Source organism: Physella acuta, unplaced genomic scaffold, assembly GCF_028476545.2.
Source record: "Physella acuta isolate Inbredline_101_S28 unplaced genomic scaffold, ASM2847654v3 ptg000674l, whole genome shotgun sequence".
NCBI lineage: Eukaryota > Metazoa > Mollusca > Gastropoda > Physidae > Physella > Physella acuta.
The window spans coordinates 108,571-127,293 of record NW_026732193.1 but is presented as its reverse complement, the minus strand read 5'-3'; the positions used below and the strand labels follow the sequence as shown (position 1 = coordinate 127,293).

At 36.0% G+C, this 18,723-nt stretch overlaps 1 protein-coding gene across 1 annotated transcript; it reads right to left on the bottom strand.

Annotated features, from left to right (window-relative positions):
* Nucleotides 1–4,155: 4,155 nt before the first annotated feature.
* On the bottom strand, nt 4,156–8,837 carry LOC131949093 (uncharacterized). Its single transcript, XM_059310853.1, has 5 exons — nt 8,724–8,837; nt 7,166–7,300; nt 6,115–6,272; nt 5,466–5,542; nt 4,156–5,116 (listed from the first exon to the last, which is right to left on the bottom strand). The coding sequence occupies exons 2-5, from the start codon at nt 7,256–7,258 to the stop codon at nt 4,782–4,784; spliced, it is 663 nt and encodes a 220-aa protein (XP_059166836.1). The 5' UTR covers nt 7,259–7,300; nt 8,724–8,837; the 3' UTR covers nt 4,156–4,781.
* Nucleotides 8,838–18,723: the final 9,886 nt, after the last annotated feature.

Here is an 18,723-nt window from a genome sequence, read left to right as displayed (position 1 = left end):
TTATAAATCTCTTCTTTGTGCTCCTAAATGGTCTTATTTCTTGGGGCACATGCCTGTGTTATGATCATATATATCCTACTTATCCTGCTTTTAATAGTTGGTTTGATTATCCTTCAGTTATCTTCAGAGGCGTAGCGAACCTTCCCGGCGCCCGGGGACAAACTTTCAATTTGGCGCCCCCCCCCCCCCCCAATACATTTTTTTATATTTATAATACAAAGCTACAGCTAAAATGAGATTTTTTTTTCAATCCATTTTGGCGCCCCCTAGGGTCGGCGCCCGGGGACATATGTACCCCCCCCTCGCTACGCCTCTGGTTATCTTCGTCTCATCCAATAAGCGTCATCCCATCTAGTTTTACTGTATGAATACCACCATGGGCATGCAGTTAATCTACGTCTTCAAAGCCTAAACACATGATCAACCTAGTCTCACTCAATAGTTTGATATCGTCGCATTTCTGCTGCTTCTAGGGCCATTTCCATCTTCCTGACTTTCCAAGATCTTCCATTTGCGTTGTAGAAATTATGTTCCCACTGCGGTGACTGTACACTCTAATCAAATATTTAGACTTTAGACTTATTCGTCCATTAGCAGGACTGCCTTATGTTAATCATTACATATTGTGGGCGTTTCAAGACAATTTTATTTCGGAAAAATGGTTGCTAAACTTTCCCTCAACCCTTCTATTTTATTCAAGCTTAGGGAAGAGCAGCGGCGCTAATTTGGCATTTTAATTACCCTTAGAATATAGAAGAACAGAGGATATGGGTGATGGAACTGGCTAAATTGTGAAAAACTAATGAAGGACTCAATTCAAGCTGGCCAGCGTGGTCGAGTGATGAAGTTCGGATCCCGGTCTCAAACCCGTAAAGCATCCCCTAGTACAACCTTACTCACTATTGGAAAGGTAAAGGCGACTGTGCATAGTACTGACCACACTGTCTCTTTGTATGCCGTGATTGCAGAAATACGTGAACTCTACTGCTCTACCGTAAGGTTTTACATGTTATTTTAATTATTTATATGATGTCAGCTAGAAATGCAATCATAATCTGAAGAAAATTTAGCCTTATTGTCTAAATAAACATATTATTTCTAACCTTTAAACTCATGAAAATCAATCAATAATTCTGCTTTTAGATGAAACAGCTGCAACACCGACATCTGTGTATGGCTAAATCGAGTAACTCTCCAGATATCGACCTTTCCTATAAATAAGCCCTGACGTCAAACAAAAAGAACAACCAATAGAAAGAGAACAAACAATACCGCTCACCTAGGATGCAATCTATACAACAGGATTTTTCTTTTCAGGAAAACAGTTCTTAATCATTTCGGGAAGCTCAGAACAAAGAATCGGAAAGATGTTAATATATTTTATTGTGTATTGTGATTAAAGTGACAGAACAGTTTGTGTTAGAACTGGTGTCATATTAAGCAGGTTTTTTTAAATTTAATTTTATTCTGAAAAGATATTGTTCTAAAGGAACACAATCACAGCATAAAATTAGTCTTTTTACTTTCTCGTGTACAGTGTATAGAGCAAGTATTGTAATCGCGCACAAAAATCACATGAAATTTTGACAGTTTTCACCGTTTTACACCTCAGTACTTCATCATATGCGGAGTATATGGGACTTACTTTAATCGGGCGAAAATTCTAAATCCAGCTTTAAGAAATACTTTGGATTTCAATTGATTCAGGCTTTCAAACATTATTTATCTCAAACATAAAAAAACGCAAGCTACATCGATAACACTAAGAAATGAATCCATAACATCGTGCTAAGCTGGCGTGTAGTGTTTACATAGTACTATCGATCACGCTTGCTTAAGTCGAGCGAAATTGTGATGTATGTTTAGTATATATTTATCGAAATATATGACTCACTCTGTGCTAAAAGTGACGATGGAACTATATGACATATAAACTCATGCTGTGAATTCCCGTTTTTATTTAGTGCATGGGATGTAGATCTATGTTTGATTGATTTTCTCAGAAAATTGTAGAGAGTTTTATTTTCACCTGCGCAATAGCAATCAATAACACAGCTGACTCAATCCGTTGTTGTTGTTTTTTTGGGAAAATATTAACCAACATTGCCACATATAGTTTTTTTTTTTTTTAATTTATTTAATCTTATTTGGCGTATAAAGGAAGTATTGTAATCTTGCAAAAATCGACGTTTTAGACCTCTCTTGTCGGAAAAAATCAGTTTTGCACTTTTGTCTCTGCGCTTGTCTGTCCGTGTATCCTTTTGTCAGTCTGTCTGTCAGCGAATACGATTACTAGAGTGCTGTTTGGGTTATATTGACAAAACATAATTTTTATAGACGTTTATATATAATTTGTTGTTCTCTATAAACTTATGTTTAATTTCCGATAGCCGGAAGTAAAGTTTGTAGGATTTCCGGTTTATCAAAAGTATCATTTTAGTTAGGAGAACGAAACATATCAGTATTAAAATGTACGAGCCGGCCCGCGGCATAACATACGCCGCTATTTAGTTGTTTCTAATTTTCAAAAATTCATAATTTGTGAATTCGGCAGTACCAACGCTGACACTGAAAATATTTCTTTAAAACACTATAAGTAGCTCGTTAAGGACCATAACCCCCCCCCCCCCCTTCCTTCCCCCCCTCCCCCCCCCCCCTACCTTTAAAATCGTTGGCTCTGCTTGTAAACATTTAGAGTGAACACAGCTCACTAAAACCATGTAGGGGTGGGGAGGTAGGGAGAGCGTTTGCAGCTTGTTTTCTAACGGCTCCCAGAAGAGAATTATATATATATAGATGTTGCAATTAACTTTTGTACGATTTCCGGCAAAAGTAATTAAGTTCCTCTTTAGACCAAGCGACCCATTTGGCAGATGAAGTAGAGTACATGTTTCTTGACCTCGGCATATGAATGGACGGTGTGGTTAGCACTATGCCCAGCGGCCCTTACTTTTCCCAACGTGTCAGGTAGGCCCTACCCATCAAAGCTTATGGTACTCAGGGACATCCTACAATATCAAGTCCAAACCGATATCTGAAGTCGAGACCTTTCGAAATGACAGCCAAACGCTCTACCATTCTAATATGCCGTCCCGTACAATTTCCGGTATCCGGAAGTGATACTTTACCTGACTATTTCTTCAGTTATCCAAACGAAATTTCATTTTTAAATGTTAAATCTTAGACTTGGCTTACTTTAAATTTTCAGAGTAACCTTCAGTATCCAGAAGTGGTACTTAACTCTATTACTAGTTTCTAAAATACCATTTACGTTAGTTTAGCGAAATTTTTAATACATAGATATAAAATCTGATTTTATTAATTTTTTAGTGACGACAAGCAGTAGTGCCTTACGTTATTTACGATTTATCGAAACAAACAAAAAACCATACGAATTTATTTGACTTTGTTAACTTTATGTAATTTGGGAACAAAATTTTAACCACTTTAACCGAACCTATTTCTTTCAAACTTTTTAACGAGTTCTATATTTATATAAACAAAAATGTGACTTAATTATATGTATAAGTAAAAGTAAAGTTCCCTTTTCAAACATGACGGTTCATAGGGCAAGTGAAGTAGAGTTCACTTGTTTCTGTGACCTCGGCATATGAAGAGATAGTGTGGTCAGTACTATGCCCAGCCGCATATGTTTAAGTACTTTTTTAAATCTAATAATTAATGTTTCCTGTAAAAAGTACTAATTATCCGCTCTATTATACACACAATGTTTGTGTTCATTTGGTGAGCAGTTTATAATTCTACACTATTCAGATAATTTATTTTTTATAAGAAAAGACAACTTGTTTATTGTGGAGTTTATCAAACCTCTTTCATGTTTACAACAAGAGCATCAAAATATAGTAGGAGAAAATATTTTAAGTTAGTAAAAATAAAACAGTTATCACATTAATTATGTAACAATATTTACAAAATATATGTTCATGTATAAAACACATTTGGATGTATTAATTGCAGGATTTATTAAACTTCAGATAAAATTTTAAAAGAAGGGAAAGAATGGAAATACATTTAACATTTCAGATAAGTTAATTTTTTGTTTATCACACCTAATCAAAATATGTTAGAAAATATTTTAAGGTAGCAAAATTCAAACAATTATCACATTAATTAGGTAATAATATTTACTAAGTATATGTTTATGTATAAAATAAATTTTGATTTTAAGAGACTGTATGAAAACATATGTAAACATTTACCACATTGGCTAGGGTAGGATGGCAAGTTGACAAAGGTGATAACAACCATGATATAAGGGTTATGGCAAGGGAGACAACCTTGAGATTCTGGCAAAGGGGCTTAATATTTGGCTGTGTGGCTGTATTTACTGTCATAAATAGAATCCTTTCAATAATAAATAGTTTGATTATTTTAGTAATGCCTTTTGGAAATAAGGTCCACTTAGAGCAATTTATGAGACATGAAATATAATTAGGGAGGACTATGCCCTCTAACTAAGACAAACTTATGCCAACACCATCTCCAGTGCTGCATGGCTAAGTTTTATTTCACCATCTACTTTTATATTATTGGCAGTGTTTGAACTTATTAGCACATCATCACAATTTTTTAACACATTTTCTTTTAAGCACATAAGTACAGTTTAAAGCTGATTTACATTGTTTAAGCCATACATCATAATTTAAGCTCATCACAGTGGCTTTAAGGTAAACTAAAATGTGTTAGCTGTTATTTATTTACTTTTTTTTTAACATGAACACAGGGATTTAAATGTTTGCTAGGTTTTTTAAAAATTCATCCTAACTTGCCTCCCCTAGCATGGCAACTTGCAGCTTCTCCCAGGGGACAGAACTCCCAAGTTTTTCAAATCTTTTCAAAACATCAACAAATGCTAGGTAGTTGGCCTTTCTTGTGTGCTTCTGATGCCATCGGATCAGCAGCTTTGTTATAGTGTCGCTCACATTGAACTCAGAATTGTAAAATTCGTTATCGATCTCTGCGGCAGTAAAATCAAGTTGGATTAAAATCTGCCTCCAGTGATGTTCAATACACAGGGACAGTAACGCTGCATCTTTTTCTGTGATCTCTTTGGTTTGGGTTGATGAAGGGAGGTTATCAAACCATGAACTGCCTACTGAATACAATAAAATGTTTTGACTTAGATTATTTGATTTTGAAATTAAATTATATAGGCCTAATTTATGATATTTTTTTGCATGAACTTTAATATTTCAATATTTATGTGAACTAATACATTATTCAAATACAAACACTCTGAAAGTATTTAAAGATTATATTTTTTCCTATATAACATTTAGAACTTAAAGTAATTAAAATGAAATTATTTTATCTCAACTTTTTTAAAAATCAATAAAATTCATAGGATATCTAATTAAATTTTGAAAATATTTGTTTAAACATTATAAAGTAATAAAAAAAAAGTTATAGAAATATTTATTTAAGAAATGATGTTTTTTACTCACATTTATTTTGTTGTTTAACCTTAGAAGGTGATCGGATGTCCTGGCTAGTTGAAGCACTTGGTTTAGTCTCACCTTTTCTGTTAAGGTAATTTATGGTAATAATTAGCACACGAATGAGAAAACAAACAACAGGACAGATGTTTTAAATTAGATGCACCTAATTGGTAAATATTAGGCTTTTCTTTTTAGGGTAATTAATTAGTGGGACGGTATGGACGAAGCTTACCAATGCTAGTCCACAAGTCTCAGTCTCAAGTTTGGATCCTGAGACGCCCTTTGAGTCCACCCAACTCTGATAGGTACCTGACTCTAGCAAGGGAAACTAAGGCAGCTAGGCATAGTGCTGGCAACACTATCCCACTGTACACCGAGGTCATCAAAACAGATGAACTCTACTTCATCTGCCCCATGTGTCTGGGGCATGAATATGAATAGATGATGATGATTTTTCAGTGTAGCCCTTATATTACCCTATTAAATATCTTATAGAGCACATTTACACCTACCAAAATATCTTCATATGTAAATGCAGCTAATGGGAGAATCAAATAAAAATTTAAAAATAAATAAACTGAATGTTTTTTCATGCTTCTAAAGTGTATAAGGATTAAGTAAAACCAAGAAGGGTATTAACAAAACCAACTCTGACCTTGAAATAAAAGTAATTTTTTTACATCGGACAAGTAGATCCCCAAACTTCTCGTCATCACCAAGTAATCTTACTTCACCGTCGCAGAACTTTAGACACACCCCGAAGTCATCAGGGGTTTCATCTTTAGGCAACGTGAATAAGATCATACTTTTGAACTGAAAAAAAAATGTCTTTTTTATTTAATATCTTCTGATTTTGCCTTAACTCTAATTGAACAAAACATGATACTGACAAAAATTGTCTTCGCTGAAAAATAACTTCTGCTGTTTGGTACCAACAATTTACATATCTCTAAATGAAAAAAAAATCTAACAAAAATTTCTCAAAGTAAATGGGTATGGCTTGCAAAAAAACAACATAAGTTTAATATTCATAGCTTTGAGCTTAACTTTGAGTTTTGTTTTTCAAACATAATGCTAAAAATTTTGTGGATTTTTTGTATATGGGGTTGTGTGGTAATAAGTGCCACCACTTGCCTAATGTGTCAGATTTATATTAATTTATATTAGATAAACTAATCAAGGTGAAAACCCAGATCTCTAAATTGTTCTAGAACCTAGCGTAAAACACTGAACATGAAAGTATATGGAGTGTGCTGCTTGTTTTATTTTTAGGCTTATAATATTTACAAAATGTTCTGCCTGATTTGATTTTAGACTGATGATATTTGCAAAGTGTTCCGCCTGATTTGATTTCAGGCTGATGATATTTGCAAAATGTTCTGCCTGATTTGATGTTAGGCTGATAATATTTACAAAATGTTCTGCCTGATTTGATGTTAGGCTGATAATATTTACAAAATGTTCTGCCTGATTTGATGTTAGGCTGATAATATTTACAAAATGTTCTGCCTGATTTGATGTTAGGCTGATAATATTTACAAAATGTTCTGCCTGATTTGCTAAGTGTGCTATCTGTTTTGATTTTAGGCTGAATTTTATAAAAACTTTTAAATTAGCAAACAAAGCAAGTTTGGTTTAAGGTGAACACAATAATGAGCAACAATCTAGGCTAAATTTTATTTGTATGTATATTATTAAAGGCCTACCTGTTGAACGTTGATGTTGTCTGGGACTGTTACATAACGATCCGTACCCCTGAAGCAAACCTTGACAGAAACACCTTCACTTTGCCTAGGCATCTTTTAAAATCAAGACTTCGGTGCTGATGTTGTAATGTAAGTCTGGAAAAAGACGATAAAAGATTATAAGTAAGTTATACTAAAAACTTAAAAAGCATGGTACTTGATGATGACTAAAAATATTAAATCAGTTAGGTAGCCTATTTGAATTAACTATGTTAATAATACTGCCAACAATGGTTTTCTTCATTTTTGTAATCATTATTTTTTTGTTGTTTTAAAGTTGCAAAGTATGACATCAATATAGATCTAGGTCTTTAAGAATAATTCTAGACATAATTAGACATAATGTAATGCTGATATTCAAACCAAAAGTGCCATGCTAAATCAGATGTAATTAATATTTATGATATTTATGATTGGACCTTATTTGTAATTAGGCTAATTACACTTATATGGAGTAATCTAAGTCTACTGATTAAATTGTTGATCTACATCTTGATGATTTAGAATTGAGATGTCTGTTATAGTAGCCTAATAAAATAATAGACCTAAAAGGCTAAAAGTTATATAGATCTAACTTTTGTTCTCAACAACAAATAGTCTTTAAAATCTATTTATAGTTAGCTAATTACAACAATTTTCAAATTTTCAGGGTAGTGGAGTAGTGACAACCTTACCAATACCAGTGGTCAGAGTGTTTCAGACAGCTTGTCTTACTCAGTCTTAACTCTTAACTCTTAACTCTTAACCTATAGATTTTCTACTTATCAATAGGCCCTATCTAGATTGAAAATGGAGGCGAGCGAGTTGACGAGATTCCTTCCATAATATTGTTGACATGGAATAAAAACGTGCTTTTTAGATTTTAGACCGTAAAAAAAATAAAAAATAAAAACTTAAGCCTAAAATTAATTTAGAAATTTTATATTTTTAGAATAAATGCTATAAAAGTTGCAAATCCAGAGAACTTGAAAATAATTTGTTGAGTTTAAGGCTACATTTCTATTTATTTTCATCAAGCCTAAGTTAAAACCGGATGTTTCACTTTCGTAAGACAAATATTGATTGGCTGTACAGTAACTTAGTGATCGATAACTATTTGTTTACAAAACTTTGCAGATCAAGTTTTTAAATAACAATGCAAATTAAAAACCCCATGACCTAGTTTTCTATTTTTAGCTTACAATGTGTACAATAAAATCAATGTCGGCCTATCCAATAGCAGGATGCCATTGTTTATGTCGCCATTACACGTGAAAACCAAATTGTTTTGGCTTGTTTTTAAATTTTCAATTAGTTACCGAAAATTTTTAAAACATCAAATAGACCCAATCTTTAGTAAAGTCCGAAATAAACCAGACAGACAGGATTTTATAACCATATTAATTGTAACTACGCCGTGCCTGATTTTTAAACTAATTTATACACCTCTCAAATACCTTTGAGAGTTTTCTCGCTCGTGTCCATTGACTAGATCTAGATCTAGATTCTAGATTCTATAGAGTTTCTAGAGTTTACTTACTATTTGCGTTATTTGTAGATATGAATAAACGGCTAGACTTTTCCACAATTTATTCTGTTATTAAATTAAAGTATTAGGCTGTAAAGTTGACAAACAGGAAGCGACCAGTTGTAAGGCCTTTCTTGTTCTACGCTAATTCTCTCCTCTCCGCTCGATTTGTATTGGACCGGCCTCGCGGGTTTTACCGATAGTTGTTATTTTTAACCTTTATATTTCCTTTCCGTTATGGGGGAGATCAGTAACCGAAACTAGGTCGATTTTTTTTTCTGTTGCGTTGACCTTTCGACCTCGAGTTCTTCTATCTCTTTGCTTAGACTAGTACACAGCCAAATGCTTACAATGGCTTACAAGTTTACACTGTGTGTCCATGGTGTTAGTTAGCATGCTTGTAAAAAAATGTAAATTATTTAAATATTGCTCTAACGGGGAACTCAGGGAATAAAAAGACGCTAATTGATATTTTTAAATAGAGGTAAGACATGATTATTAAGGGGGACAACATTTTAAATTTAAACCGCCATTTTCTACCTACGCCCCCCCCCCCCCCCACGCCCAAAACACATAAGCGTATGCTTCTAACCAAAATGCCACGTCACACTATTATTATCAAACTCTGTTCGTTGTGATCAATATATTTTAGGGCCACTTTATTGTGCACAGTGTTTCTTTCAGTGTGTCTTCCAGACTTTTTTCTCCGGGGGGGGGGGGGGCAGTTAAAATTTTCGGGGGCGGACGGGCGGACACTTTTAAAAGTATATATTTTCTATATAAATTATCTAAATTTCATTTCGTTCGGGGGGGGGGGGGCGGTAGAATTTTTTAGGGGGGGGGGGGGGGTTTCCCCCCCCCCCCCCGAAGAGATGCCTGGAAGAAACTCTGGTTTCTTTCAGGCATTTTTTCTCAAGCTTGGGTGGGGGGGGGGTGGGGCGGGGAGAAGGGGGAACGTAAAACTTTTTACTTTAATTTCCGTAGAGGGGAAGGCGGGCTCTTGCTAAAGTATATATTTTCCAAATAAATTATACATTTTTCTACTTCGTTCATGGGGGGAGGGGGGGAGGTTAAAAAGTAAAATCTACAATGTAACGTGGGGGGGGGGGGGGGGTAAAAAGTAAAATCTACAATGTAACCCTATCAGCATTAACCCAGCATGCCGCAAAAAATAAAAGCCCAAACATAGTTTACACGGAACTAACGAAGTTTGTAAACACAGAAAAAAAAAACAATAAGGAAATCCAAGGAAAATCATAATTCTCAATACCAAATTGGTATGGTAAATGTTACAGTAGAAATTTAACAAAACGCATTCTATTTTTATGGCATTTTATATCTATAATTTACAAACTTATTGCCAGTGTAAATATAAATACTCAATTTAATTTATTTGTATTCTTACTATTTGCCAAGTATTTAAAAAATTAAGGTAAGAGTACTTTAGTATTTTTTTTAAAATGAAAAAAAAAAACACTTTTTAAAAGAATTATTGATATTGCATGTGTGTGTGTGTGTGAAAAAGGGGGGGGGGGGGTTGATCTACGGTCAAACTTTGTGATGACGTTTTGGAGAGTACTTACTTTTTGTGACACAAATTGTGACGTAAGAGAGATGAAAGGGGGGGGGGAGGGAAAGGGGGCTGAGCTGAACTAATATGTAGACTTACCTTAATGGATAGCCACTACTTTAGCGTGTCGTTGGAGAAAGGAAGGGTGTTAGAAAAATTGGAAACATTTGACGTAACATTAGCATATGTTAAAAAATGTAATCGAGGAATTTAATACAAACACTTTAGTCGTTTAATAACTGCTTTCGGGTAAATATCCCTTCTATTTTTAATCTGGATAAACAACTGTAATCTATTTTTAGCCTGATACGGTTCACCGGACGTACGATCAAAGGCCGCTATTTCCCGCCATATCTCTTCAATATATGGGCCAGTTCGTCTGTTTATAAAAAGCAGACGTTTCCTTTAGTAGGTCACACTGTAGGCGTTGGCCCTATTGCTCAACGTGATTGGGTGAGATCGGTGTTGGGATTTCCCACCGGAAGTGTGGGTGGGAGGAAAAACGTTTACAATAATAAAATGTACTACGAACCCGGTACTCAAAGGGAAAGATTGTATACTCTCGTTGATGACGTCACATCTGAATTATTATTTTTTTTATTTGACATTCCGTATTGTTTGATAGCCCCCCCCCCCCGAAAAATTCTACCGGGCGCTGACCTTAGGGGGCGCCAAAATGGGTTGGAAAAATAAATTGAAAGGTTGAGGGGGGTGCAAATCGAAATTTGAGGGGGGGTGGGGTGCAAATCGAAAAGTTTGTCCCCGGGCGCCGGGAAGGGTCGCTACGCCTCTGATAGTAATACTTCTTCTACTTCGTTCTCAATTCTAATGTTGGACGGGATTTCCTTAAAGACAGTTAAGCATTACGTGACACCTTATGCGCACTTATGACCCGTTGACTCCGATTTCAATCTGCTTTTCTTTTTTCGATTTGCTTCAATAGCCTTTATTCAACAAAGAACAAACTACAAGGCAGAAAGTGATTGATTTTGGAGTTTTCTCCCGTAGATTAGATTAAGTATTGAGCTTCACCTGTCCAGGGATTCGAACTCGGGGCTTTTCCGTTTAGAACCATGAGCCTTACCACGCCGCTGAAACTACAGTGAGAGTTTTGTATTGTTAGGCTTACGGTCCAGGCTAGGGTTTTTGGGTTTGCCGTCAGTGTTTTTCTAGAATTTTCATCGGGGGGGGGGGGGGGGCGGATTAAAATTTCCGGGGGGACGGACACTGTTAAAAGTATATATTTTCTATATAAATCCCCCCCCCCCCGAAGAGATGCCTGGAAGAAACTCTATTTGCCGTAACATTGGTCATTGTTTTAATTGCCAACAGATTAGGCACCAAATGGCCAGTTGGCATTGATTTCAGCCTGATTTTATTCTCAGATTTGCTTCCCCTTTTTTCATCCAAGAACACCCTGCTAAGCTACTGGCATGTCGACTTAAGGGTGAGTGGATATCCTTAGCTAACGAGCCTCAAGTGTTGGAAGGACATGGAACTCGGGACGTTCAGGGTAGCAGTCTTGTGCTCTACTACTGCGCCACGTCGTTCCTTTTCTAAAAGTTTACTGTAATTGTGTATCTATGTAACTCTGTATGTAATAGTGATCTTTAATATGTGATCTTAAACGTGGGTCTCATAAATTATTTTGACATCGATGAATCACCTTTTTTTTTTAAGAGCAACTAAATTATAAACTTCCCGAGTTTTAGTTCCTGATTGCAGGGGAGATAACAATTTATTTACTTTTTATTTTGTGTCTTCGTGAACCGTACTTTTCATTTATTCTGGGGGTTATTTCCCCTGAAGCTATTGGGTGTCTTCCTGTTTGCGCTGTTTGATTAATAATGAGTAATATTCTGAAACGGTATTCTTAATAAATTCCCCATCAAAATATCGGGAATATGAATGTTTTTTTTATTTGAAGGTGTATAATTCAAATTCAATGTTAGCACAACCTTGTATTTGAAATTCATTTCTATATCTCAAATAGATTTCGCTCTAAATCAAATAGTTCAGAACTTGTAATCTTGAGAGAGAGTATAAGGTTGAACGCATTTTCACTGGTTACATTACTTACTAAATTTTAAACCAACTTTGAATTGCCTTTGTTCCAAGAACAAACTACAAAGCACCAGTTATTTCATTGGAAATGTTTTATCCTAGATGGTTGGCTGTCCCCAGCTATTGAGCTTCATCTACCCGGGGTTTGAACTTGGGAATTTTCGGTTTAGCAAACAAGATCTTTATCGACACGATTACTAAAACAGATTTGATTGGAGGAGATTATGACCTGGTTTGTGAGAGGGCTGTGGGGAGGGGAGATGCGAACGTAAAGGTTGGGACTCTAAGCTAGGCAACACTTGTTGTTTTATTTATTTTGTTATGTATATAATATATATATATATATATATATATATATATATATATATATATATATATATATATATATATATATATATATATATATATTTATAAACATGTATAAACATGTATAATAACAACCTTTTAAATGCACTGAAAATAAGAAAATACAACAAAGTTGCTCTTTTTTTAAAAAAGTTTTGATCGCTAAAATTTGTAAGAGATCTCATGAACGATAAATGTTTTATTAAAAGAGTAAGTGTGTTTAATATTTTCTGAATTTCAGTGTATTTAATAATTTTTTGTTATATAGCATTTTTTTATTTGTTGTATTTTCTATTTTACGGTGATTCATAATTTATTAAATATGTTCTTTAAAACACCATACGTGGCTCGCAATCTCTAAAAGATGATTATCTGCCTTGTGAAAAGCAGTCTTCCGTGACCACAATTTACAGACAACGGCAACCTGAGAAAGAGGATAGCTCGTAATCAGGTTCTCAAATCGTTTGAAAACTTGACTACCTGTCCCTAATAGCCTTCACTAGATCACCCGGCTCTACGATTGTAAACATTCTCGTGAACCACAGCTCACCTGACTGGTCGGGTAAAAGCGTTAGCTAGTTATTTCCCCTTCTGTCAAGGAATATATTAAAATACCAAGTGATTTTCTTTTAATCTCCCCTTGGTTTCACTTTTCTTTTAAAAACTTTATTATCTGCCCTAATAGCCTTCACTTGATCAACCGGCTCTACGATTGTAAACATTCTCGTGAACCACAGCTCACCTGACTGGTCGGGTAAAAGCGTTAGCTAGTTATTTCCCCTTCTGTTAAGTAATATAGTAATATACCAAGTGATTTTCTTTTAATCTCCCCTTGGTTTCACTTTTCTTTTAAAAACTTTATTATCTGCCCTAATAGCCTTCACTTGATCAACCGGATCTACGATTGTAAACATTCGGCGTGAATCACAGCTCACTAGACTGTTAGAGCGTCTATCTAACTATCTCCCCTTCTGTTATTGAATATATAGTAATTTATCGAGTGATTTAATTTTGTTATCTCCCCTTAGTTTCAAAACCGTTTAATTTCTTGTTAATGACTAATTAAACATCTAATTAAATTAAAAAGTAGAATTTTATCGTCATCGAAGTGGAACGTATCTAGAAAGTTTAAACGGAATTTCTGCATTAGAAGTGGGTCAAAATATAGGTACAAGATTTGCCACAAACACAAATAAACAGACGTTGTAAACTAAATCAAAGCTTGTAAAAATAGGTATTCATGCATGACCCTTGAAAAAGAAGGTATCTAGAAAATTTTAAGGAAATTGCCGCATTAAAAGTTGGTCAAAAATGAGATACAAGATACGCCACAAACCCTCAAACAATCAACTGACGCTGCGAACTAAATAAAAGCTTGTGGAAGAGTAGGTCAGTTGATGGCTAGATGGTTACAAATGAAAGTGGACACCAGATCCCTCTCTGCGACGTACCTCATCGCTTATATTTATGTCTGGATCTATTCAACAATCAGCGCTTTGAAAAAAAAAATGAAAACGAGTAACATGTAGTGTGTTCTGGAATTTGATGGTAATTTGGACGTGGATTCGACCTCGAGACTTTAGTGTTAGCAGTCTTGTGATCTACCACTAGGCCATGCCACTCCCCTTGATTACACCCAATTCTATGCCTTTTTTTCTAGCTCTGTCTTTTTCTAGTTTATGCCTGGCTTATAGGCTTTATACTTACAACTTGACTTCAACGAACATTTATTTTTCTACTTGACTTAACGCTTACCACAACGTAGAGCAATAACACTTACAGGTTGAAGTACCATTAAGCCGTGTTAGGCTGTAGTTGTTTAGTGTGTAAAACACAACTTGGCACCAAAGCGGGTGGGATGCGTTTGCAAGTGTGTGTGTGGGGGGGGGGGGGGGGGGCATACATTAAGTGGCAAGGGTTGTACGGTTGGTTGTGAACGTAAAATACGTTAGGCTAATGTTTTGTGTAAGGGACTATCAAATTCATTAAATAGAAGTTAGCCCGTAAGTGGATAACTATAGTCCGGATGTAAAGAAGTAATATCCGATTGTACAGATTTTTTGCCCAGAGTGAATAGAACTAATGTCCGGATACATATAATATTTGTCCGGGTGTACGGAACTACTGTATAAATGTATAGAACTTGTTTCCGGATGTACGGAGTTTTGGTCAGTGTGTACAGATTTAATGTAGAAATGTATAGAACTAGTTTCCGGATGTACGGAATTTTGGTCAGTGTGTGCCTAACATATAGAAATGTATAGAACTAGTGTCCGGATGTACGGAATTTTGGTCAGTGTGTGCCTAACATACAGAAATGTATAGAACTAGTTTCCGGATGTACGGAATTTTGGTCAGTGTGTGCCTAACATATAGAAATGTATAGAACTAGTGTCCGGGTGTACGGAACTTTGGTCAGTGGGTCTAGAACTAATGTAGGCATGTATAGAACTAGTGTCCGGATGCACGGAACTTTGGTCAGTGGGTCTAGAACTAATGTAGGCATGTATAGAACTAGTGTCCGGATGTACGGAACTTTGGTCAGTGGGTCTAGAACTAATGTAGGCATGTATAGAACTAGTGTCCGGATGTACGGAACTTTGGTCAGTGGGTCTAGAACTAATGTAGGCATGTATAGAACTAGTGTCCGGATGTACGGAACTTTGGTCAGTGGGTCTAGAACTAATGTAGGCATGTATTGAACTAGTGTCCGGATGTACGGAACTTTGGTCAGTGGGTCTAGAACTAATGTAGGCATGTATAGAACTAGTGTCCGGATGTACGGAACTTTGGTCAGTGGGTCTAGAACTAATGTAGGCATGTATAGAACTAGTGTCCGGATGTACGGAACTTTGGTCAGTGGGTCTAGAACTAATGTAGGCATGTATAGAACTAGTGTCCGGATGTACGGAACTTTGGTCAGTGGGTCTAGAACTAATGTAGGCATGTATAGAACTAGTGTCCGGATGTACGGAACTTTGGTCAGTGGGTCTAGAACTAATGTAGGCATGTATAGAACTAGTGTCCGTATGCCTATAACTAGATATATATCACTAACCTACCCAGCAGAGATACATATCTAGCTTATACGTGGAACAAAAACTGCTGCTAGTAGCCTACGTGATCAATAAACATTTGCAATCATTAAGTCGTAAGACAATCGATTAGCTTTTAGAATTTACATTTCAACAATAAATCTTCTGTTTAATACACACGATCAAGAGGGATAAATATCATGTCCGGTTTGAGATATTTATAGTAGGAAAAAAACTGCGCTAGACGTGGTTGCTATGCCTCTTCTATGGGCTAGATTCATGTTTACACAAAACATGCTGGGAGTGTCAGGAATGTTTATTGCAATAGAAAACGTAACTTGTTTTTCATTTAAACAATGGTTTTGTTGGTTTCGATAGTTTAATCTGAGCCTATGGGATTAAAACAGTGGTTCTCAACTTTTTTGTGGTACCGAACCCCCACCTGTTTCATATCCGCATTCACCGAACCCTTTTCTATATATCTATTGTTCGCATTGCGAAAATTCGATCACTAATCATGAGTTGGATTGTGTCTTGACCTTTACTGAATCCCTGGGGTTCGATGGAACCCGCGTTAAGAACCACTGGCTTAGATTAACGTTAATGTATACCAGGGGTCTCCAAACTACGGCCCGCGGGCCGAATGCGGCCCGCGAAGTCCTCTCATCCGGCCCGCGGAAATCTTTTCGTCCAAGGAAAAATCGTTTGTTAGTGATGGTTGAGGAACTTTGCCCAGAAAAATCAAAGACATGCCTGGAAGAAATAGGCCCCCGAACTGAAATTTAATAGTTAATGCGGCCCTCGGACTGAAAAGTTTGGAGACCCCTGATGTATACAATTGTGTCAGGTTGATAGATTTCGGACAAGGATACAAAGTCTATATTTTTCGCAGAATAGAGTTCATATTTTTGTTTCGGTTATTTTAGTAAATTAGTTTTGTGTAAATGGTAATGTTTACAGAATGGATTGTATATCTATGTTTCATTGTATTTTTACAAATAATAAACAACAATCAACCATTACATCAGTATAAAAATGATGAAAATAAACCCTTACGAATTCTACAAGTATTCTTATTGTTTGTTTCGCATGAACGATCGCTACATAAACAAAAAAACTACTGCTCGAAAATTGTTTTAGAATATGTGAGTATATTATCAATAATTCAACCATTATCGGTCGCTGGTTTACTTTCTCCCTCTAGATGCGTCACCTACGGAGAAAGGTTGTTGTAGTTGTATTGTTCAACATTTTAAAACAGTGTGATCCATTGTGAATTATTGTGATCCATTGTGATCTATCGTTCACCTATTGTGAAGATCCCCTATCATCACTTTGATCAGCTTTCACTCTCCCTGAATGTGATGTTTGTAAGAGCTAATGTAGGAACGATGTTCGTCTCTTCAGTGATGAGATCAATGGCCTTTGTTAATTTATAACAGTCTTTGTAATCATAGCTGCATCGTTCGTAGTTACAGTGTAAATATCTACAGCTTCAAAGGGGTTATTGAAAATCAATGTACGTTACTGTTGGATTAAAAATTGTAAAGTAACTAACCCTTACCCTTAACCCTTACCCTTACCCTTACCCTTACCCTTACCCTTACCCTTACCCTTACCCTTACCCTTACCCTTACCCTTACCCTTACCCTTACCCTTACCCTTACCCTTACCCTTACCCTTACCCTTACCCTTACCCTTACCCTTACCCTTACCCTTACCCTTACCCTTACCCTTACCCTTACCCTAACCCTTACCCTTACCCTTACCCTTACCCTTACCCTTACCCTTACCCTTACCCTTACACGAAAGTTGGAGCATGTGTGTAACTGCGAAAAAAAATTTGGGTGATTTCAATATTTCTAAATACGATATTATACACAAACTCGTCAATTAGACTATTACCCACCCCCCTTTCCCGTCTTTTTCTTAATTAATTAACCATCTGATCAATTACACCATTGTCTTCTTCTTCCTGTCAATTACCTTTCTGGTAGTTAATCCCAAAATACATATTATCCCTATACCTATCCTTATCCATTTCTATGTCAATATTATTTATTTTTTCCATATTTTAATTGCTATTTTCTTACGATGATTTTAATTTTTAATTAATATTTTATTAAACGTCGTTGCTATATTTTTTTTAACAAATGCCATTGTAAAAAAAAATACCTCCTTACCTACTGTTGTTACCGTTATAAAATAAAGTGTGTTATTATTATTTCCAGCTTCATACCCGTAGCAAAATTCCTAAAAATAGCCATAATTTTATCCTTATCTCCATCCCTAACTTTAACACCAAGCTCTAACCTTAACCCTTTTACCAATCCCTAAATTATCCTTTAGATATCCATATCTATATTTATCTGTATATGCTGGGGAGGGTGGTCGGTGGGTAATTGACAGGGGGTAACATCCTGTTGCAGTTTTTTTGGGGTATAAAAACAGGGTTAATTAACAGCTGGTAATCAATTCGAAGAGTTTAAATGACAGAATAAAGACTGGGGGAGGGGGAGGTAATCGACATGAGGGGGGGGGGTATCCTAGATGTCTTAATACTTCATCGACATTGTATTGAGACATTAAACATATGTAAAAAAAAAGTAATGTTCCCCTTTTAAACCCGACGGTCTATAGGGCCAGTGAAGTAGAGTTAACTTGTTTCTGTGACCTCGGAATATGAAGAGATAGTGTGGTAAGCACTATGTCCAGCCGCCTTTACTTTCCCTAACAAGAGTTAGGTACCCATCAGAGTTGGGTGGACTCAGAGACGGTCTACTAACTTGAACCCGGATTCAAACTCAAGACTACCGGGTTAGCAGTCCAGCTCTCTACTGCTAGACCACTCCGTCCCATGTATTTTAAATAGGTCAATCAAAACGAACCACGCCCGTGACACACCAGGGACAGAGACAATAGCACTACATATTTTTAGGGGACGGAGTGGTCTAGCGGTAGAGAGCTGGACTGCTATCCAGGTCCGAATCCAGGTTCA